At 55.1% G+C, this 23,948-nt stretch overlaps 1 protein-coding gene across 1 annotated transcript; it reads left to right on the forward strand.

Moving 5' to 3' along the window:
* Positions 1 to 15,385: 15,385 nt before the first annotated feature.
* On the forward strand, positions 15,386 to 20,606 carry LOC122686698 (basic proline-rich protein-like). Its single transcript, XM_043891879.1, has 7 exons — positions 15,386 to 15,397; positions 17,048 to 17,158; positions 17,520 to 17,752; positions 17,833 to 18,010; positions 18,094 to 19,261; positions 19,746 to 19,974; positions 20,168 to 20,606. The coding sequence occupies exons 1-7, from the start codon at positions 15,386 to 15,388 to the stop codon at positions 20,604 to 20,606; spliced, it is 2,370 nt and encodes a 789-aa protein (XP_043747814.1).
* The last annotated feature ends 3,342 nt before the right edge of the window (positions 20,607 to 23,948 follow it).

The raw sequence follows: 23,948 nt of genomic DNA on the forward strand, positions 1-23,948 counted from the left end.
AATGGCTGACTCAAGAGAAGAGCATTGAGGTCACAGTTTGGGGGAAAAAAAACCTTGGGATGAGAGATACTGTGGCTGTTCTTAGGAATTGCAACCTGCCACTGAACCGTATGCAAAAGAGTGTTTGACAAAGATTCCAGACATCTGTGCTTCCCAGGCAGCAGGAAACACAGATCATCCTTGTGAAGTGAGTTAAGACACAATGAGGCATTTCAGTGTGTGTTTACTAGTTTGCTGACTTAATAGGCAGGCTTCCCTGGTGACTCAGTAGGAAAAATCTGCCTGCAATATAGGAGGATGCAAGTTCAGACTCCAGGTTGGGAAGATCCCCTGAAGAAGGAAATGGCTACCCGCTCCAGTATCCTTGCCTGGGAAATCCCATGGACAGAGGAGCCTGGTAGGTGGCAGTCCACGGGGTGCAAAGAGTCAGACACGACTTAAGGACTAAACAGCAACAACACTGATATAGAAACAAGATAAAACAAAATAAAAGAAGCCATCCATCACCGTTCAGCGACTTTTTTGGATTTTATGAAATGTGTGAAAAAGCTGCGGTGTGGTAAATAAAATAACTGTGTGCCCCCTCAGTTAGAACTCTGCAGGGCTCGGCTCCCTCAGCTCCCAGCCTGGGTGGTCTCTCTGAGGTTGTCAAGGGCCCCGGGGAGGGTCAACCTCAACCTAATAACAGCGCAGGAAAAGCGACAGAAGCGTACAGGCTCCTGCCGTTTAGAATTGGCTTTGGTGGCATGAGGAATAAAGAAAACACCATCTTCTGAAACAAACACTATTACTGCGCCGGTGTGTGACCACGTGCGCAAGAAAGGCGCTCTCTGACACAGCCGGCGCGGGGTGCGACAGGCGGGGGCGTGGTCTCTTTTCAGACCCGTGTTAACACTACTGATTCCTACTCTTGCCCCTTTTCATCAGCTCAGGGTCCATGGGCCGTCCCGCCACTGTCTCTGTCTGCCTGCTTCTCATCAAGGCTGTTCCTTTTCTTTGACAAAAAGCTTTGGACCCGCTCTGCCGGCTCCCACCTTCCTGATCTAGAAGAGGTTGCTTTCCCATCTGTGCTCTGGAGGCCAGCTCAACTAGGCTGGGTTTTTCTAGATGAAATTGGGGCTAGAGTCGTCCTGTGCCCCAGGGGTATTGAGACCGCTGCCTTGATGCAGGTTCGGTGCCACCTGGGTTCCTGCTGCTTGCATCTCAGCCCAGCTGCCTCCAGCTGCTGGGATGGCCTCTCCGACTCCGGGGCTCCCTCCTTGCCTGGCTCCCAGGGCACAGGGGTGACTGAGATTTCTGGGGGCAGCGTGCCCTCTGGACAGAGTCCAGGCAACCGAGAGGACACTTATGCCGCCCAGCACAGACCTGACTAGGTACCATCATCGTTAGCCTCTGCTTTTCCCTTTCTGTGATGAGTAGAGAAATGAGCCAACCCATCCCCCTGCCTGGACCACCTTCAGAGCACCACCCCGCCTGCAAAGGATTTCTAGAGTGCCCTCGGATGCTGCTGCTGTCAGAACCGAGGCCTTCTTGCAGATGCTGCTTTGACATTCTTTGCGTTTTCCCCCCAGCCTTCCCCTGCACACAGATGACAACTCTGACCCCAAGACAAAGTCCTGCTCTTTGTAAAGCGACTGATGTTGGCTTCTGGAGATGAACACAAATTAGAACTCCAGAATTAGAATCATTGATTAGACCAAATGAATGCAAATCGTTCACCTTTGGCAGTATGTTTGATTTTTTAAAGAAATAATTTTCCTTATCTCCTCATTGACTGCACTGGCTCTTTGCTGCTCTGCGGGCTTCTCTGCAGTTGCCGTGAATGGGGGCTACGCTCTGGCTGTGGTGGTGACGGCTTCTCATTGCAGCGGCGCCTCTCGCTCCAGGGCGTGTGGGCTCGGTAGCTGTGGCCCACGGGCGTAGCTGCTCGGCAGCACGTGAGCTCTCTGCTGACCAGGCTCGAACCCATGTCTCCTGCATCGGCAGGTGGGTTCTTTACCTCTGAGCCACCAGGGAAGCCCCGGGTTTGATTTTCAGAGTGTTTAAGTTTAAATGTCTAGTCCTCTCTTGATGGTCACTTTTTAAAGTTCTCTGCATCAAAGCTCTAACCCCAGACTGCTCCCGAGATGCGCATCCTGGGCCCAGCATGCAGGTGACTCCTCAGGGGGCGCTGCCGGGAAATCACCCCCTCTTCCCCAGCCTCTCCCCCAGCCCTTTGCCCTGCTTTTAACGGTTGTTTCTCTGACAAGAGTCCGTCTGCCGAACGACAGACCCCACGCCGTGCTCCTCGGCCTGGATAGCACCAGGCGTCGCCCCGTTGGAACGGGCAGAGAGCTTGCTCCCGGAGGCCCGGCCTTCCCGGGTGAGCGGGCAGCTGAAGGGACACAGCTGGCCCACGGGAAGCAGAAACCCCAGCTCGCTCACGGATCACCCAGGCCTCACAGGCCCAGCTGTCCCCTGATCTGAACCAGTGACCTCGAAACCCGAGTCTTCTCCCAGCTGGAACGTCCCGTCACATGCTGTTTTATTTTAAACTCTGGCTTCTCCGCAGAGTCCCGCGCTCAGACGCCCCCGCGGGGTCAGATGGCTGCGGGCACCGTCTGCCCAGGGCCCAGTGGCTGTGGAGGCCTGGGATGCGGGCTCCTCACTGGCGCCTGGGGGCGAGCCCCTGCCTTGCCCGGGGGGACGAGCCACCAGCAGGGCCCGCTCAGGACTGGCCCCACCCCGCAGGCCCGGCCTGGAGAGTGTCAGAGGTCAAGGGTGGCTGCCCCTCACCCCCACCCACCCAAAGCGGCTCCCCAGCCAGTCGTCCCACCCTGACTCAAGCTGGCCCTTCCCCCACACCCTCGACGGGACTTGAATGAGAACTATCAGGGCAGCAGTGACTGGAGGGGCTTCCAGCTTGCCCCCCACCTCACTGGTCCTCCTGCCCCTGGGGGGGCCCTCCGGGCCTCCTGTTAGGATGGTGACCCAGGCCCTGGAGACTGGTCGCACCCTCAGGGCTCTGCTCCTGGCGGATGGTGTCCAAGGGTGCGTCAGGCCTGCCGGGCCTCTGGAATTCTCTCTTTGGGGCCACAGCGTCCTGCCTGCTGGGTTGGCTGTGAGTCCCTGGAGCTTGCCCCGCACTCTCCTACGACGGCCGTTGATGTTGGGGACGCCGGTGCCGAGGTCACATCCTCCCCCCAGGCCCTCAGACTGAGGTGGGTGCTCAGGAGCTGGACAGATTGTATTTCTGGTCAAGCCGGACTTGAGAGCAGAGCTTGGACCTGCGCCCCAGCCTGCACGAAGGTGGGCTGAGTCACAGGCCGGCCAGACCGCCGTAGCCGGTCCTGGGGAGGGAGGCCGGTGAGTCCGTCCTCTCTGGGGAGGGATGACCAGGGAGGAAGAGGAAGCCGTTTTTCCCATTTGCCTCAAGGAGGCAGAACTCCGAACGCATGACTGCCGTGGGCTGAGCAGGGTTGCCTGGCTTCCTGTCCACCCCGAACCTCAGGATGTCCGAATCAGGGTGTGTGCTGAGGCTCCTGAGAGGAGATGGTCCTGGGCTGGGTGGGCCCTCGGTCCGATGGCTGGTGTCCCTGTAAGAGGAGGAGGACTTCAGACGCAGAGGGCGGGCGGCCGAGTGAAGCGGGCGGCAGAGCGGGGGTGACGCGGCCTCAGTCCTCGGAAGCCTGGGCCCGGGAGCTGGGGGAGCGGGAGGACCCCCGCCCGGAGGCCGCAGGGGCGTGCAGCACACCGTGATCTCGGACTTCTGGCTCCAGGCCTGTCGGGGGACGCGCCTCTGCCGCGTGAAGTCACCCCGTGTCTGGTTCCTGGCTGCGGCGGCCTTTGCTGCTGCTGCTGCTGGTCGCTCAGGCGGGTCCGACTCTCTGCAGCCCCGTGGCCGCCCTGTCCGTCACCGCCTCCCAGAGTCTGCTCGAGCTCTTGTCCGCTGAATCAGGGGTGCCACCCGACCAGCTCATCACGGCGGCCTCGGGGGAGGAGTGAAGGCGCCAGGCGGAAATAAGGGCGCGGCCGGCGGGGGGCGCTGTTCTCTGTAAAACCTCAGGGCCCGCGACCGTGGCGTCAGGCCCACCTCCTCCAGCCACAGGGACGCACACGTGCTGTGTGACCCTCGGGGGGCCGCTGGGTGCAGCGCTCCCTCCTGCCCCTCCTGGAAACCTTGGCTTGCGGTGCGTCCCGCACGCAGGGTGGCTCTGCAGAGGGCCCTGGGCTGGTCACTGCAGCCTGAGGTCCCCCTCCTCAGGGACAGGGAATGGGGGCACCCCTTCCCCGAGCCGCCCCCCTTCTGTGTGAGGTCCTCATTCACGGATCCACAGGGCCCGCCCAGCCTCAGAACTGCTTCCAACAATCTGTTCCACGAGACTGCTTTCCCCGTCAGGGGTGAGTCATAACACTGAGTCACAATCTGTATTAAAGCTATGATTCCCGATTCCAACGCGCTCGGAAGTTTACTATTCCACCCTTAGAGTTGACTGAAGGGTTTTTCCTCTGTAAGAATCTGACACCAAACCCATCATACTGGCATCTTGGAGGTGACTGATTTTGGTGGGAACAGGAAGAAGAAAAATTTGAGCAGAGCACCGTCTGCCTGGAAGCGTTTCCTGGTCCCCGTCAGCTCTGCCCCCCGTCCTGAGCCAGTAGGAAGTGACAGGCCAGCCCTTGTGACCGAGTTAAGAATGAGAACGTTCAAGAACATTCTTTCATCCCCACACTAATCAGCGCACATTCTTCCCAAGCCGTTTCACTGCCTGTCGGTAGACGAGTCTGACTCCTGTCCTCAACCGACAGCTAGGAAACACCCCCATCACCCCTCAGGCTCTCCGGAAGATGTACAGTCACTGGGTGATTCAGAGCTTTGTCCTTTGGGACAGTTTTGAACGAGGAGGATTTTCTTTGCTTAAGTTTTGCAGATGAGCTGTTTGCTTCAAGTTCTGGTGTAAATTATCTCTCAGCCACTGAACTTTTGAAGACAGAGTTTCTTGACTGTTTTCTGCCGGGGTGTTCTCTGCTGTGCGGCTGTCCTGGGCCGTGGGGTGTGTAGCGGCATCGCTAGCCGCTACTCACTGCAGCAGAGACCTAGCTGGCCTTGCACGGCCTCGTCTGTTCGTTGGGAAGTCATCCTGCAGTTTGTCTACCCCTGGACCCCCTTTTGGGCCTTCCCGGTGGCTCAGTGGTAGAGAACCCGTCTGCCAATGCAGGAGATGCGGGTTCAATTCCTGGGTCAGGAAGATCCCCTGGAGAAGGGCATGGCAACCCACTCCAGTAGTGTTGTCTGGGAAACCCCATGGACAGAGAAGCCTGGCGGGCTACAGTCCATGGGGTTGCAAAGAGTTGGACACAACTGAAGCAGCTGGGCAAGGACCCCTTTTGCCTGGAAGGGGCCAGCTTTGGGATACGTGGGCATCTTGCCAAAGCGACCTCTGAGCACTCCGTAAGCTCACCAGGCCGGGGGGAGCTGCAGTAGACCCAGCCCTCCCGCTGCGCAGGTGGAGCTCCGTGAGAAGGTGCCCACCTCCACAGCACACCTGTGGCTCTGCCTTGACCACCCAGCAAGGCAGCCACCCCCTGGCTCCACCTCTCTTGACTGTCCAGGGCTCTCTGCCGCCTGAGGCAGTCGGGCTCATCTTCTGCCATCAAGGGGAAGTGCTGTAGCTGGACAGGGCAGCCGTGGGCCTGACGGGTCTCCACGCCTGCTTGCTTCCAGAATTCCTCGGAGACACCTTGCAGGGAAAACCGCAGCTTCTTGCAGGTGTGATCACAGCTGATGACTGACATTCGCATTTGAACCTCGAGCTCTTCCGAGAAGGACAAGAGTAAATAAAACAACCAGCTACCTGGAGTCTAGATTGCTGGCCTCGGCTGGGACTCAGGTGTGTTTAGGTCACATTGGCTGGTGAAGTGACTCCATCTCCTGGCAAAAATCTGCTTCATTTTGTACCCTGAAGTAATTTTTGGCTGAAATACGCCATCCCAGCCAAGTCCATTTGGATTTATGCATCTTGCCCTTGCCCACAAATGTTAGAAAAGCTTCCTAAGGAAATTAAATGTACAAAAGTGGCTGAACTTCTGGTCAAAAGTGACCTGTTATAGGGAATGTTAATTCTAAGTCAAACAGAGGCGACGGGTGTGGAACAAAAACCAAATCTTCTGGATGATTCGTGATCGCTTTCATGACAGCATGTACATGAACCATTATCTCAGAGAAAGACTCTGACACTCTTGCTGCTTGTTAGATGCTAGTCTAATGGGTTTTTCTATTTTTAGAGATTAACTATGTCATCCAGTGGAAACAGAAACCACACTCAGTAAATTCCACAGCTTTAAATATCCTATTTCCCAAAAGGGTTATGTTAAGACCTTCCGACCTCCCTAATTCTGGTTTAAAATTTTCACAAGTGACTCTGTGTGACATTATCTGGCTCATATTTTTATGTCTTTATCACCAGTGCTGTGATGCGCTCAGTTATGTCCGACTCTCTGTGACCCCACGGACTCTAGCCCGCCAGGCTCCTCTGTCCACGGGATTCTCCAGGCAAGAATACTGGAGTGGGTTGCCATTTCTTCTTCTAGGGGATCTTCCCGACCCAGGGATCGAAGCTGCATCTCCTCCATCTCCTGCATGGGCGGTGGATTCCTGACCACTGAGCCCACCTGGGAAGCCTGGATAGCCAGTAACTTGAACTAAATATCAGAAAGTGTGGGTGACAAAATCGATGGTGAGGGGACAGAAACATATGAAATCAACAACATTTAGACCAGGCTTTCTCAGATGAAATTTTGTAGGGAAACTGGTCAATTCTAGTCAAACAACTAGACATTTTAAAATAACCGATTAATAATTCATTCCATTTTCAAACTTGTTCAATACATTTTAACATTTAAAAAGATTGGTTTGAATGATGTACACAAATGAATAAACACATCTCTGGGGAGACTGGAAACTCTCAGAGGAGCAGAAATCACGGGGTGAGGAGACCATCACTTAGAACCGTCACGGTAACCCGGCCAGTGGGTCAGCCTGCTGAGCTGCGGGCTCTTGACCGCCTCTCAAAGTATCGACCCATCCCCACAAAGTGCTGATCACAGAGAAGGGAAAGAAGCCAGCAGACACCCTCCAGGAGTCTTGCCTGGAGAATCCCCTGGACAGAGGAGCCTGGTGGGCTGCAGTCCCTGGGGTCACAGAGTTGGACACGACTGAGTGAGTAACATGCACACACGTGTTGCAGAGACACGCTCAGCCCCTGGCAAGTGGCCAGCCGGCTGCACCCAGCACACGGGTGAGTACATCACCGGGGCTGGAAAACCGTGGGACCCTTCAACGTTCACCCGAAACTGTCGCAACATTGTTAACTGTAAACCAATACAAAATAAAGGCTTTTTTTTTTTTTTTAAATTTCCATCATGGGACAGAAAAGACTCGACAGAACTAGGCTGTTTTTGAAGCCGCTGAGAGCATAGGGGCCCACCACCCCGGGCTGCGCCTGTGGCGGTGGATCCGTTCTGCGTGTCCCGCCCGGCTGTGGTCCCACCCCGGCCGCCCGGACCCGGCGCCGGGCTCAGCGAGGCATCCGTGGGGGCCCGGCGGGACCGCGGCCAGGCGGGCTTCCTTTCCAGAGCGGCAGTTGTCCCAGCTGCCACCAACGCCTCCACACCTGACCCTCTCATTCACGTCTTCGGATTCTTCACCGCGTCCCCAAACCACCCCTGAGCAGCTGGGCCGTCCCAGCGCCTTTGCTGTTCTTCCTCAGCCGCCTGGGGGAGAAGTTCCGGCTGCGCCCTCCCCGGGCTCCACTCTCTGGCTCCGGTTCCCTCTGTCCTGAGGCAGGGATGTCGCCCGCAGTCTTAGGACACAGCCTCCCGGACAGTGACCTGTCACTTTGAACTCCTCTGCAGTGGCACCGGGCTGCAACCGAGTTCTCCTGCTCATCTGAACACCTTGCAAACAGCAAACAGAAACTTCAGACTGAAACATGATAGGTTAGCTGTTTGTTTTTTTAATATTTTTTGTCCCATAAAATGGAAACCATCACATTTTATCTCTTTATTATAGACACGCTTTCCTAATCTCCTATAAATATGCAACCTCAGTAGAAATCAAATATGAAACTCATGTTGAAGGAGAAACGTCCCCAAGATGCTCTGGATTCTGCATCAGAATGAGAGCGCCTGAGCCCAGCTCTTGTATCCAGTAAATTAAAACCAGAGATGCAGACGTTTGCCCAAGATCACATGAAGTGTGACGTAACGTCATTGATTTTAAAGCGCCCAGCTTACACGAGAAATAAGACACTGAGGCCCACAAAGGGGAGCCCAAACCACAGTGTGGGTGAGACAGGGCACCCGGGGGGCACAGACCACTCCCACCCGGTCGCCAGGTGTGCCCAGCTCTGGCGCCGAAGCTGGCACATAGTAGGTGCTCAGGAAAGATCACCTAGGCTGTTAATGATTAGACATGAGGGGATGGCCCAGTCAGCACGTCACTGCTTTTCCTCATTTACATGCTGACTCTACAAAATGGGAAATCATACGTCTTGTCCACAGGAAAATGCCAATTTATGGCCACAATTGGTTATGAAATAGAAATATGAGTTGAGAAAATGCGGAGCTTGGCAAGATGAATCTGGAGCTCTTTGTGGGTATCTTCTGTCCTTAGCTGTTTAAAACATGTTTCTAAAGTCTGTGGCTTTCTCTCTCTGTTGGGAACAGAATTCAGGCCTCAAGATACACAGCAGGTGGGGGAAGCTCACCTTCCAGACCAGTCACATTGGCGAAGGGCCCTCCCTGCTCGGACACGAGCTCGTCTTTACTCCTGACATCTGCAGGGGTTTTGGGGGTTGGAATGTGAGCCCGTTCTTTCAGGGACTCTGCTGCTGCTTACTCACTCATCCGTGTCTAACTCTTTGCGACGCTATGGACTGTAGCCCGCCAGGCTCCTCTGTCCACGGGATTCTCCAGGGAAGAATGCTGCAGTGGGTTGCCATTTCCTCCTCCAGGGGATCTTCCCGACTCAGGGATCGAACCTGAGTCTCCTGTGTCTCCGCATTGGCAGGCGGATTCTTTACCAGAGCCCCTGGAAAGCCTTTTTGGGGTGCAGTTCAGCCCATCACATGCATCCCTGGGGCCCCTTTCCCCTCCCTCTGGTCGTGCAGGGACCCCAGAGCCTCCCGGCTCAGCGCAGCCCTGCCCTCCCTCAGGACTCAGGGCCCACTCCTCTCCCGCCGCCGGGAAGCTGCCCCTCCTCACCTGCCAACTGTTGACTCAGGAACTCCTCTCCTCCTTAGAAGCCCAGGAGGGTCCCCGGGGTATGAACAGTCATCCGGTCTCCTTGGAGGGTAAAAGATGCAGTGGCCCCAGTGAAGACTCTTCACTTTCCTTAAGGCATCTCCACCCACTTCGTCCTGTTTTGTGGAAACACGAGAGGTAACTACTCCCTGGGGCCCAGGGGGGCGCTGGTGAGTGAACCCCACTGACCACGGGAAGGCCAAACATGACTGTCCGGGTTCTCCGAGAGTCATCGCCACACATGCATCCTTAGAGGTCCCTTCCAGTGAAGCCATGGAGTATGGGAATAAGGCGGAAAACCAGGAGAGGGGGAGTAAAACGCACTAGAACAAGAGGCGGGAAGGACTAGTGAAAAAGGATTAAAGCAGAGAGGAAGACAAAAACATCACAAAGAGACAGAACGGTGAAGGGGGTGGGGTTCATGAAGCAAATGATATAGGAATAGGCAGAGTTTATTAAAAATTCTGGCCAATCTTTCTTGTTAAAAATAAACATAAACAATAAGCCAGTCACAAAAAGACAAACCTGGGTGACTCCACGTTTATGAGACCACGGAGTCGTCACACGGAGCAGCTGATGCAGGTGTGGACGCCAGAATCGAGAAGGACGAGGTCTCCCCTCTCTGCTGACCGCGTGTCATGTCCAGTGTGGGAACCGAGGGGTTTGGACCACGCGCGCCTGGACGGTTAAATGAGAGACCCAGATGTTCTGAGTCAAAGATGCAGCCCTCACAGCTTTGTCCACTCACCAGAGAGCGTTTTTACAGCCCAACCTCTTTCCCCCTTTTCTGCTAAACTTCAATGCTGACTTGTAGCTCCTATGAGCAAAGGTGGTGTCAGAGCTTACAACCACTGATGGTCTCCTGTATTGATTCTACCTGCACTTACCACTGACGGCCAATAGGGGGTGTTAACCCACAGCTTTATTCCTATTCTGCTCAGTGATGTCAATCAAGAAGCATAGCAATGTGTCAAACTTCAATGCATTTATTAAAACATAAATATTTAACTTCTTGAATCTCATAGGACTTTTATCACTCTCATTAACTTCACTTATGTAGTCTTTAGTCTCAAAGCTAATTCTTAATGTCTACAAATACACTTTAAAGGATATGGATACATTTTAAAGTCAACATCTAAATGGAAACAGCTTACACACAGAAAAGCTCAGAAATCCTAAATGTACCACTAGAAGAATTGTTTACAAAGGCGCTGCATCTGTGGGGACACCGGGACAAGATCTAGGGTGTTACCTGGCCACTCCTTCCTACCTCCGCCAGTCATCACTGCTGAAGAGTAAGCGCTTTTCTAGTTGGCTTCATTGTAGGGGTCTTGCTGTTTTTAAACATGAAAAAAACTGCACTATATTGTGTGTCCGAATTCTTCTCAATGTAATGTCCACAAGATTGTCCATATTTTGAGTGAGCAGTGTTGCATGGTAGTATGCATGCAATACACATGTAGTACATGTGTAGCATGTGTGCACTACCATGCAGCACACACAACACAGACAACACATATGTGGCATGTATGTGACACACATGTACCATGTATGCACCACATGGCATGTGTATAGTGTGTGCAATACACATGTGGTATATATGTAGTATGTGCAGCACAAATGTAGTATACATGTAGTGTGTATGCATCATACATGTAGTATATATGTAGTGTGTGTGTCATACACATGTAGCATATACAGAGCATGTATGCAGTACACACGTAGTATATATTCAGCATGTAAGCAGTGTGTTGTGGGTTCACAGATCACCGCAGTGTAACATCTACTGTCTGAATATACCGCGTTCATTTATCCCTCCTACTGCAAGCCGGCAACAGGGCTGCTCCCAGCGCTGGCTGTTTCGAGTGATGTGGTTGAGAACATTTCATACTTGTGTTTCGGTGCACACTTGTAGGTGTTTCTGAGAGCTGCATATTTAGGAGTAGAATTACTGAGCAGGTTTCCTGAGAAGTGGTATGAATTTACGCTCCCACCAGCTGCAATTTTTCTTGCTCCACACCCTTACCAACGTTTGATATCACAACCTATTTTTCATTGTGTGACTTGTTTTTACTCGATATACAGTTTTCCCACGGTTTTCCAAACAGTGTAACTTTAGCTGGATATGAGGAAGAGAGTAATGACGCTTAGGAGCTGTGTAGCCATGAGCACAGGCGTCCCGGGCGGCTCAGTGGTAAAGAACCCACCTGCCAATGCAGCAGACACAGCTTCCATCCCCGGGCTGGGAAGATCCCCGGGAGAAGAAATGGAACCCACTCCAGTATTTTGCCTGGAGAATCCCACGGACGGAGGAGCCTGGTGGGCTACAGTCCATGAGGTCACAAAGAGTCAGACACGACTTGGTGACTAAACAGCAACAATAACGGTTACAAGCTCTGGGAATTCTTATGCAGCGCACAGAATATTCTGATGGAGCTCTCAGGACCTTCCTCAAGTTAGGGAGATGGGGGTGTTGTGGATATAGTCCTTCACGCGTATGCATTTTAAGCCCATGTTACATTTAAGTTGCTGCCGTGCTAACCCCCAGGCCCTAGCGCCATCAGCACTGGGATGGATGGGGAGCGTCTAACACCGGTGGGAGAGCTGGCCCTTCCGTGCACAACGGGGCGTCACAGGCTCAGCCTCGTTCCCGTCATTGTCACCGGTCCAAAGGTGACGTTTGTGTTACGATGCCAACACCCCCTCAGTGCTGTTTGCAGCTGAAGTCAGGAGGCAGTGGGCTGCAGGGGGCGAGCGTGTCCCGCGTGTATGGCATGGGGCTGGTTCTGTCTTTTCTTTGCACCTGTGAACTGTGAACACACAGAGGAAAACACAAGCGTGGATGCTGGGTGTCCTGCCTTGGCCAGGTCACTCCACGAGCGTGGACAAGTTAGAGAAGCTTCCAGAATCATGACATTCACGCCTCTTAGCACAAACGAGTGACTTCAACAGACAACGTTTCTTCCGCGTTCCATCTTTCTTGGAGAATTCTGTAGTTCTCTGAGCAGAGGTCAGCACATCTGCCCAGTCTATTCAGGTGGCCCACCACCTCCAGGTCACGGCCACACCCCCACCCCACCTGCCTCTGTCCTGCCCGACCTCTCCGGCCAGGGGAGTGGACCCTGACGAAGGCGCTCAGCGGCACAGCCGACTCATCCGCGGCTGGGGAGGATTTTGTAGGCTAAGCGGTTCCTCTGATGCGCCTCCGCGCGCGTCGTGTGTTTGCAGAACTCCCGGCTCAGGAGGCCGGAGGGGTCCTCTCTCCACGGGGTCAGCGCTGCTGGTATGGCAGAAAGCAGTCTCTTAGGACCAGGTTGGGCTTCCTTCGCAGCTCAGTCGGTAAAGAATCTGCCTGCAATGCAGGAGACCCAGGTTCGATCCCTGAGTCGGGAAGATCCTCTGGAGAAGGGCATGGCAGCCCACTCCAGTGTTCTTGCCTGGAGAATCCCGTGGACAGAGGAGCCTGGTGGGCTGCAGTCCGTGGGGTCACACGAGTTGGCCGCGACTTAGTGACTAAACCACCACCACAGGACCAGGTTGTGCCAGATTCTACCTAAATGAGCTGATTAGACATAAAACATGCTTTTTAGAACCAAAATAAGGTTTTTTCCCCTGTGTTTAGAAAGTCAGTTGTAATGAAATTTTTTTATTGTAGTAAAATATTGTTGTTGTTGTTTAGTCACTAGGGCATGTCCAACTTTTTGTGACCCCATGGACCACAGCATTCAGTAAAATATACAAAACGTAAAATTTGCCATTTTAACTATTTTAGGTATACAGTTCAATGGCACTAAATACATCCACAATGCTGGGTAACCGTCACCACCGTCAGCTCCAGAACTGATTCATCTTCCCAACCAGAAAATCTGCCCCCATTAAACAGCAGCTCCCAGCCCCCGCCCCCAGCAGGCAGCCACCATCTAGTTATTTCTTTGCTGATGTGACTCCTCTTGTCGTTCAGTCACTAAGTCATGTCTGACTCATTGCGGCCCCACGGACTGCAGCACGCCAGGCCTCCCTGTCCCTCACTATCTCCTGAAATTTGCCCAAGTTTATGTCCATTGAATCAGTGATGCCATCCAACCACCTCATCCTCTGCCTTCCTCCTCTGAAAGTGAAAGTGAAGTCCCTCAGTCATGCGGACTCTCTGCTACCCCATGGACTGTAGCCCACCAGGCTCCTCTGTCCATGGGATTTTCCAGGCAAGAATACTGTAGTGGGTTGCCATTTCCTTCTCCAGGGGATCTTCCCAACCCAGGGATCGAACCCAGGTCTTCCACATTGCAGGCAGATGCTTTAACCTCTGCACCACCAGGGAAGCCTCCTCTAGAGACCTCATATTAGTGGATCAGACAGTATTTGTCCTTTTCTGTCTGGCCTGTTTCAGTCAGCATCATGTCTTCCAGATTCATCCACGTCAGTGCCTGTGTCAGAATCTTCTTCCTCTTTATGGCTGAATAATATCCCTTTGTATAGATGGACTGCATTTTGCTTATTCATTTAGCTGTTGATGGACACTGGAGTTGTTTCCATCTTTCGACTGCTGAGAATAGTGCTGCTCTGAACATGGGTGGACAAGTATCTGTCTGAGCTCTTGTTTTAGATTCTTTTGGGTCTATGCAAAGAAGGCTTCCCAGGTGGCACTAGTGATAAAAAAAGACCCGCCCACCAATGCAGGAGACTCAAGAGATGCAGGTTTGATCCTGGGTCAGGAAGATTCCCCAGAAGAGGAAATGGCAACCCACTCCAATACTCTTGCCTGGAAAATCCCATGGACAGAGGAGCCTGGCGAGCTATGGTCCATAGGGTCGCAAAAGCATCAGACACGACTGAACAACTAAGCATGCATACCATATGGTAATTCTGTTTATTTTTTGAGATAGCACGGTACTTTTTTCCACAGTGGCTGTACCATTTCACATTCCCGCGTAAAGAATTCTCATTGTGTTGCCAGGGCCTTTCTTTTTTTCGTTTGAAGGTTTTTAATGATAAGTTTAGTTTATTTGTTAGATATAAGGCTGTTCAGATGATTTCTTGAGTAGGCTGTTGGTTTGGCCTTCCACGCCAGTCACCCGTGTAGTGCACATATTGCTTCGCTGAACTCGTTGCTGTCTCTTCCCGTGGACGAGGTCTCTCAGCGCCTACCGGATAAGCTGGGTGCTCGCAGTGCCCACCAGGGGGTCTTCTTGGGCCCACGGATGTTCAGCGTCACGAGAGCACCAGGGGCCTCGCGCAGAAGGCCGGGGGGAGGTGCACGCGGACACCCGGCGCCAAGAGCAGAATCAGCCACTGCCCCCGGGGAGGAGTCCTCGCAGGCTCTGTAAAGCGGCTCGGGGACCCTTCCCCAGCCCCTAAGGCTCAGCCCAAGGCGGGATGAGGAGCAACACAGATCCTGCATTGGACTGCCGGCCGGGAGCAGCCTTGGCGAGGGGTGGGGGGTTCCGCGGCGTTCTCACGAGCTCCTGGCCGCCCGCTTGGTGAGGAGAGGCCGCCCGCCCTGCACACGGACGGCAGCCACGGTCAGATGCTCCCAGCGGGGGAGGTGTGGAGGGGGACAGAACGCAGCCCTCGGGGCCACACGGGGGACGGCAGGGAGCAGAAGGAACGGGGGCTGAGAGCGGCAGACGGGGCAGTAACCTGAGGCTGGGGGCCCCAGGGCGCACGACCGGGCCGGCAGGGAGGCCGAGGACCGGGCGGCGGGGGACTGGCTCCAGCCGCTGGGGCCCTTCCCTGGGGGTGAGGGGCCGGGGGCAGAGCTGCTGAGGCCGGGGGCTGCAGTCAGGCCTCTGGGGCCCCGTGAGGCTCAGAGACGCCGAGGCAGCTCGCGGAATTCCAAGTCTCACGCGCAGGGCGCTGACGAGCCCGGCTGGAGGTGGCCCCACCCCGGGGCCCCGACACTCACAGGCCTCCCCGTCCAGAGGCAGGGTGGTCATTCCCGCCATCAGCAAAGGTACCTGGGAACACAGGGGACACCCGGTACCGCTCTCGGGGGGCACAGCTGGGAAGTGAACCCAAGGTTTCCAGAGTCTGGGAGAAACACGGACACACACGCTTACCTGCGTCTCAGGCTGGCAACGGGAAATGTTTACACGCAGACGCGCGGATGAATCGAAAAGTGAGATAGCTCTCCATCTCCATCTCCATCATTTCCAGAGTTACTTTTTATACGTGATACTCAGTTATTAAAAACTGGTGTGCTGCACTGCTTTTATCAATTGTGAACGGAAAAGAAATTACAACGATATAACCTAGAGTAAATGTTTTTGACACCTACGGCTTTTGGATCACATTAAAAATATGTATTTCTGCTGTATATGTATTTTGTAGGCAGAGAAGTATGCTTGAGTGATTAGTAAAAGTCTCTCTAACATAACAGGACATCACATTAAATTTAAAAGTAAGTCACATTAGACAAAGCGCGCTACCGGCGAATGTTACACGTTGTTGTACGGCCTTCCTGTTTCTCTTGTTCTGGGATATTTTATCCAGGCGTTTGGACCGCTTCTTTTTTGTTTGTTTGTTTTTAGGACTGCATAGAATTAATTGCTTCTAATCTTTTGTTATGATAAATAATGCTGTAATAGCCAACCTCTTACTTCTGTTATCTCACATTTGAAGATTAAATTTAAATTCCTAGAAGTGGAATTACTGATTAAGAGAGTAAGTCCTTTTGTAATTGTGAAAGACGTGGCCATATTACATTTGTCAGACGTTGTGTCAACATATACTCCGCTTTCTGTGGAGAAAGTATATTAAAAATACAATTTTAAGGGAAAGAAGTAAAATGTAAATTTAGACCTTTGAAGAAGAACTTAGTGCATTTTAAAATGGATAATGGCGGGTGTGAAATTTTTATGGTTAGAGATGCCATTGAATACCAAGGAGGGACCTGATTTTATTGTTAAGCCAATGTTTATAATTGACTGAACATTACATTCTTAACTATTTTAACTTGCAAATAAAACTTTTAGAAATCAACTTAAAAATTTGCAAGGCTACAATGGTTTTTCCATGAGTAAAAATGTATGAAAACCACCGCTGGCTTACACCTGGTTTGGTGGCTGGATTTTGAGGTCTGACAGAGCTGATACCAACACTTCAGCCATCCGCTACTGTCCTGACCTGAGACCCCTGAGCAGCTCCTCGAGGGGGTCCCAACCCTGGATGGCTGTAAGTGAACCTGTGTCAGACGCATCTATTATTTTATGACAGTAAACATTAGCTTGAGGACAGAACAATAAAATTATTAAGTTGTAAGATAGGCAGGCACATGGAGAATAATTGTAAGGTGTCTGTGAGAATGAATTTCAAGTCTTATCTGTCAGTCTGGGTTTTGGACACCTGTGTGTGTAAGTTGTTCAGTTGCATCTGACTCTTTGCGACCCCATGGACTGTAGCCCGCCAGGTTCCTCTGTCCATGGGATTCTCCAGGCAAGAATACTGGAGTGGGTTGCCATGTCCTTCTCCGATATCTGGGTTACTAAAACATTCTTTATGGAAAAACAGGTAGACGCATCTTAGCTTTGGTATATGCTCATGACGAAAACTGTCCACATAACTTGAGATTTCGTACATCACACTGAGCTGACCAGTAGGTCAGTCCAATACTCTTACCCATCCTATCAGCTTGTTCAGAAGCTGCAGTCACTGCCTAGTGAGGAATAAGGTAAGATGCTGCTATGACTGCAAACAGCTTTTCCTGCGCCTAGGTCTGTGTTGAAACCTGTCCCCCAGCCTCTTTCCCTGAGACCCTCCTCCCCACCAGCCACCCCACCAGCCAGCCACCCTGCCCTCAGACGTCAACCACCTGGAGGTGGGAGGTGGAGACAGTGGCCGCATAGGTTCTGAGCTGCCCGGGACAGGCGTGCCGACCCCGGTTAGCGACAGACAGTGGGTGGTGCACGCCTCTCACCACCACGGCCAGGGCTGAACTCTTCCCGGGAGAGACAGGAGGACGGGGCACCTTCTCAGCCCTGGGTGGGGCAGAGCTGTCTTGCCAGCAGGCGGCCACTCACCTGTGGAGACACTGAAGCCTGGGCCCGAACGTTCAGGACCAAGAAGCAGACCTCCGCCGTGGGCAGGAAGGGGGGCTCTGCATGCTCAGAACGCCAGCTTGTTCCCTGGGTTAGAAGGTGACTTGTGAAAGTGCAGACCAGCGCTCAGGTCTTCTCCCCGGCAGGAGTACGCTCTCAGGAGGACGCCCCTCTCCCTTTGGACCCCCTGCTCCCTCGTCCCAGGCCACGCCCCCCTCTGTGGTCCCAGCGCCCCCTGCTCCCCCGTCCCAGGCCACGCCCCACTCTGTGGTCCCAGCGCCCCCTGCTCTCCCGTCCCAGGCCACGCCCCCCTCTGTGGTCCCAGCGCCCCCTGCTCCCCTGTCCCAGGCCACGCCCCCCTCTGTGGTCCCAGCGCCCCCTGCTCTCCCGTCCCAGGCCACGCCCCCCTCTGTGGTCTCAGTGCCCCCTGCTCACCCGTCCCAGGCCACGCCCCCCTCTGTGGTCCCAGCGCCCCCTGCTCCCCTGTCCCAGGCCACGACCCCCTCTGTGGTCCCAGCACCCCCTGCTCCCCCGTCCCCGTCACACCCCCCTCTGTGGTCCCAGCGCCCCCTGCTCCCCCGTCCCTGGCCACGACCCCCTCTGTGGTCCCAGCGCCCCCTGCTCCCTCGTCCCAGGCCACGCCCCCCTCTGTGGTCCCAGCGCCCCCTGCTCCCCTGTCCCAGGCCACGACCCCTGTGTGGTCCCAGCTCCCCCTGCTCCCCTCGTCCCAGGCCACGCCCCTCTTTGTGGTCTCAGTGCCCCTGCTCTCCCGTCCCAGGCCACGCCCCCCTCTGTGGTCTCAGTGCCCCCTGCTCCCCCGTCCCAGGCCACGCCCCCCTCTGTGGTCCCAGCGCCCCCTGCTCCCCCGTCCCAGGCCACGCCCCCCTCTGTGGTCCCAGCGCCCCCTGCTCCCTCGTCCCAGGCCACGCCCCTCTTTGTGGTCTCAGTGCCCCCTGCTCACCCGTCCCAGGCCACGCCCCCCTCTGTGGTCCCAGCGCCCCCTGCTCACCCGTCCCAGGCCACGCCCCCCTCTGTGGTCCCAGCGCCCCCTGCTCTCCCGTCCCAGGCCACGCCCCCCTCTGTGGTCCCAGCGCCCCCCGCTCCCCTGTCCCAGGCCACGCCCCCCTCTGTGGTCCCAGCGCCCCCTGCTCCCCCGTCCCAGGCCACGCCCCCCTCTGTGGTCCCAGCGCCCCCTGCTCCCTCGTCCCAGGCCACGCCCCTCTTTGTGGTCTCAGTGCCCCCTGCTCACCCGTCCCAGGCCACGCCCCACTCTGTGGTCCCAGGGTCCCCTGCTCACCCGTCCCAGGCCACGCCCCCCTCTGTGGTCCCAGCGCCCCCTGCTCCCCCGTCCCAGGCCACGCCCCCCTCTGTGGTCCCAGCGCCCCCTGCTCTCCCGTCCCAGGCCACGCCCCCCTCTGTGGTCCCAGCGCCCCCCGCTCCCCTGTCCCAGGCCACGCCCCCCTCTGTGGTCCCAGCGCCCCCTGCTCTCCCGTCCCAGGCCACGCCCCCCTCTGTGGTCCCAGCGCCCCCCGCTCCCCCGTCCCAGGCCACGCCCCCCTCTGTGGTCCCAGCGCCCCCTGCTCCCCCGTCCCAGGCCACGCCCCCCTCTGTGGTCCCAGGGTCCCCTGCTCCCCCGTCCCAGGCCACGCCCCACTCTGTGGTCCCAGGGCCCCCTGCTCCCCTGTCCCAGGCCACGCCCCACTCTGTGGTCCCAGGGTCCCCTGCTCCCCCGTCCCAGGCCACGCCCCACTCTGTGGTCCCAGGGTCCCCTGCTCCCCCGTCCCAGGCCACGCCCCACTCTGTGGTCCTAGGGCCCCCTGCTCCCCTGTCCCTGGCCACACCCCCCTCTGTGGTCCCAGCGCCCCCTGCTCCCCTGTCCCTGGCCACACCCCCCTCTGTGGTCCTCAGCAGTTTCCCACTCCTGGCCCCCACCCCAGCTTCACGCTGTGCTATCAGAACGTTCTTTTTCACAGGAGAGTGTCTGCAGTGTATTACTCACAATTATATGTGTATTAATACACAATAAGAGGGCTTCAGCAGGATGACAACAGAAGTGCTCTTGCTCCTCCTGTCTGGCCCTATCCCCGCGGGCAGCCCAGGAACGCACCGTAGGAGCTCAGGGGCAGAGGGCACCGCCTTTCTGGTCCTTGGCAGGTGTTAACCAAGAATCACATTTTTTCAGTATAGAAACTTCCCCGGTCACTGTAATGTGAAGGCTTCCAAGTCTCATTCAGATGGAAGCTGCCCTCCTCCCCAGCCTGGTCCCGACCTTGAGCCAGACGTGGAGTGGGTGGGGGTGCCAGGCTTCCAGCACACTCCCGCCTGGGGCTCCTCTCCGCCCCCTCCCCACTCGCAGTGGGCTTGGAGTCTCCTGCCGATGGGGTTGCCTGGGTGGTCCTTCATGGCCCTTGGGGGGGGTCCCGCCTGCAGGCCCTAGGCGTGCTCCTGAGCCTGCCCCTGCACCCCGAGACCGGGCCTTTGCCGTCACCTCACTCCCCCCGAGTCTGCTGCAAGGGTGCCCTTTCAGAGGCGCCGAGTCTGGACACAGGGTTCCCGCTGGCCCGTCCCACCACTCAGGGGTGTCAGCTGTGCTGGTTGCTGTCCCCCCAAGCCAGGAGCGGGCAAAGCTCTGCATGGCCCCCTGCCCCCTCCTGTGGGGGTGAGGCGGCCCTTCCTTCTCCAGGGAGGGCGGAGAGTGCCTGGGCCCCCTTTCCAGAGGAGCTCCTACTGCGCTCTGCCCCGATTCCTGGGCTCCCCTTCGGAGCCCAGACATGGTGATGGGTGAGGGGGGGCTGGCAGTACACTCATTTCCGGCACCCCGGCTGACTTTGCAGACTGTGGGGTCCCTGCAGGCCTGTCTCCGTGGAGCCCAGCTATTCCCCCGTCCCTTCCTTTGGCTTGGTGACCGCTCCGGCAGGCTGTTTATCCACCCCACACACCCTTGCCTCCTGGTTTCACCTGGCATCGTCCTCAGCCTTTCGCATCTCCCCTGACCTACTTCCGACTGGACTGGACGCCCCACTGCTCAGGATCCTGTGTCAGCCAGGGTCCCATCAGGAGGGCGGAGGCTGCACGGTTGTCCAAACCCAGAATGCGTCTAAGGAGCGGGCTGGCGAGTGGGAGGTACTGGAGGATGGGGGATCAGGGATGCTGAGGGGAGAGGGGGAGAGGCTGAGGGACGTGGACGTGGGTCCAACCTCCGAGGGCAGGACGCTGGACTGCGGGCAGCCAGGCGCTCAGCCCTCAGGCCGGGGTCTGCAACCCCCCGCCGTCTCGGGACCTCAGGGATGATGGCGTGCACCCTGCAGCGTCTCTTGGGTCGAGGACCCCCTCCGGTTCCCGCCAGGCAGCAGTCACAGTGGCCACGCTCTGGCCTTACTCCTCACCCACTTCTTCCCCACCCGTCTCGAGCCCGCCTCGTTGATCTCACAGCCAGCTCACTCGCCGAGCTCTTTCCCAACAACGTGCACGTCTTCCTGATCTCACGTCGGTAGATGCTGCTGCTATGAGAGCGCACGTGCGTGACTCCCCCTCACTGGACGCATCGCCCTTTACTCCCGGGCCAGGTCCTTGGTCCGGGGGAGTCACCCAGTCCCCACACCCACGTGTGACTGCAGCGTCCCTGCCCAGCCTGGGTCCTTGGCCGGTCCCTCTGCCCTGCTGTCCTTCCTGGTTCTGTGACTGATCCCTCTTCTGCCCGACAGTTCCAACCGTGCTTTCTCAGCTCTTCTATGAGGCCACATGCTGCTCCACCCCTTCGTCTCTTCTCAGGGTCCTTGAGCTCAGAGGGCCTCCTCCACCAGAAATCGTTCTATGGGGACGGAGACGTTTCATGCCAGGCTCATGGTCCTGGTTTCATGCCAGGACCATGCTCATGGTCCAGGCAGCATCAAAATGAAATTTAGTATCTGGACAAGCACGAAGGCCTTTTTTCCTAAGGGACTTCTCTATTTCCAATTTTCAATAATTTGTGGCTTCTAAAAATTGGGTTCCAATTAATCAAACCCATTATCCGTTTAATATACTTTTTTCTGGAGTAAGTCAAAAGGATAGAAAATGGGGGCAATTAAGAATGCTTCCTTTGGGAAACAGATTCTACATCTAAATGGATGAAGCCATTTATAAAAGGAGTTCACGTGAGATGCATTTTGTTGCCCCTGTATAAAATATGACAGTGGCTACTTATTAAGTCTGAGCAAGCTCTGGGAGTTGGCGATGGACAGGGAAGCTTGGCGTGCTGCAGTCCATGAGGTCGCAAAGAGTTGGGACACGACTGAGCTGAACTTATGTCAACAAATATTTATTTGTCAGCGTCTGCTGCTGTTCTTTTTCAAAAAGTACCCCAACAGAGAGATATTTTTAGGTTTTGCAGGAAATACAGGTAAAATATCAATGGGTATTTTAAAATAAAAATCAAAGCACTGCCTATGTTTAGGGCCAATGTTTATGTCAGGCTTTACGACAGATCTGTGGAATTAAAAGACACTTGCTCCTTGGAAGAAAAGCTATTACAAACCTAGATAGCATAATAAAAAGCAGAGACATCACTTTGCCAACAAAGTCCACATAGTCAAAGCTCTGGTTTTTGCAGTGGTCATGTATGAATGTGAGGGTTGGACCATAAAGAAGGCTGAGTGCCAAAGAATTGATGCTTTTGAACTGTGGTGTTGGAGAAGACTCTTGAGAGTCCCTTGGACTGCAAGGAGATCCAACCAGTCCATCCAAAGGAGATCAGTCCTGGGTGTTCATTGGAAGGACTGATGCTGAAGCTGAAACTCCAATACTTTGGCCACCTCATGCGAAGAGCCAACTGATTAGAAAAGACCCTGATGCTGGGAAAGACTGAGGGCAGGAGGAGAAGGGGACGACAGAGGATGAGATGGCTGGATGGCATCACCGACTCGATGGACATGAATCTGAGTAAGCTCCGGGAAATAGAGGACAGGGAAGCCTGGTGTGCTGCAGTCCACGGGTCTCAAAGAGTCGGACACGACTGGGCAACTGAACAACAGCAAGGGCAGACCCACAGAACCCCGGCACACAGTCGTTCACTCCTGTCTGGGGTTTTGTACATATTTTTTATTTTTATGTAACTTCCAGGCAGAGGCATTGAGAATGCCACTCAGCGCTGTCCCCAGAGTAAACCACCTGCGGAGGGGACACACGTGTGAAACGCTCCGCTTCCTAAAATGCTTGTCTACTGCAGCCTCACCACGGATCACACAAACACAAACGATCGGACATTTTCAGCCTAGCGCCTGCTGCTCTCGTTTAAGGAGGTCCGCTCAGCCGCCACAGGCGTGAGGCGCGTGTGTTCTGCTCGCATCTGCTCTCTATCCTGCACGGCCATGACCTGAGGCCCGTGGAGACACTCTGCCTCCCAGGAGGGTTTTCTGTTTCCATCAGCGCTCAAAGGGCTTCTTAACCCCCAGACCTTGAAGAGCCTTGTGAAGAGCCCGAGAACCTCGGATTCGTGCTCCCTACGGAGGTAAGAAAAGTGGGAGGCGTTCAGCCCTGGCGAGGATCCGGTACCAGCCAGGGGGTTAACTCTGCTCAACAGGAACCGGGCTTCGTGACAAGCCAGGGATGGAGACTCAGCGTGGGTGCCCGGGGGAGGGGCCGGGGCAGGAGCGAGCCCACAGGACGGCGGGGTGAGGGGGTCGGGGTGGCGGAGGGGTCACTGCAGGCTGGGGTGGGCCGGGAAGGGCGGGCAGGACCGAGGACGAGTTAGCGGAGGATAGGAGGGGGCCGGGCGAGGTGGAAGGGGACAAAAGGGTGGGGAGGCCAGCAGAGCCCCCTCCAGGGGACAGGCACGAGCTCAGTATGAAGAACAGACCGCACATCCGAGCAGGCACCACCGTGGGTTCCAGATGTTCCAGGCAGAAGGGAGCGGGGACATCTGCACAGGGCAGAAGCACTGAGGGCGGTGACAAATGAGACAGGAGGGCCGCCCAGTCCCCACAGACCTCCTGAAGCCCCTTGACCTCTCTGCTTGGGCCACAAAATGATGGAGTCATCACTTTACTCCATCAAGCGCTCAGGCGCTCAGTCCTGTCTGAGTCTTTTTGACTCCACAGACTGTAGCCCGCCAGGCTCCCCGTCCATGGGATTTCCCAGGCAAGAACACTGGAGTGGATTGCCATTTCCTTCTCCATTTAACCACCGTAAATCCCCTCAATTCTGGGATTATGTTTCCTACCAAAATATACATTCTTTCCTAAAATTATAAACGTGAGACAAAAACAGGCTTAAAGGAGTTTCAAGTACAACACAAAAACGACTTCCTAAAGCTAAAAGAAAAATATAAGTGCTGAATGGGAGGAGAACACCCGTGATATTGGGCTGGCATATAAAATGGAGGCCGTACCTCAGAGCACAGAGTAAAAATACAGAGATAGAAATCATGAGGGAAAAACAGCAACATTGAGAATCATAAAGAAGAGCTAACAGGAAAATAAGAGGGGTTCCAGGGTGTTAAAAAAAAAAAAAGAGGAGAAGGAGCGGTATTAAGTATAAGTGATTGAAGCACATTTCCCTGAACTGCAGAGAGATGGGAGTCACCAGTTTGAAAAGGCCATCAAGCTCCAGACAGCAGTGAGGGTAAACACATGCACATGTGCACACACACACATG

Source organism: Cervus elaphus, chromosome 30 (genome assembly GCF_910594005.1).
Source record: "Cervus elaphus chromosome 30, mCerEla1.1, whole genome shotgun sequence".
NCBI lineage: Eukaryota > Metazoa > Chordata > Mammalia > Artiodactyla > Cervidae > Cervus > Cervus elaphus.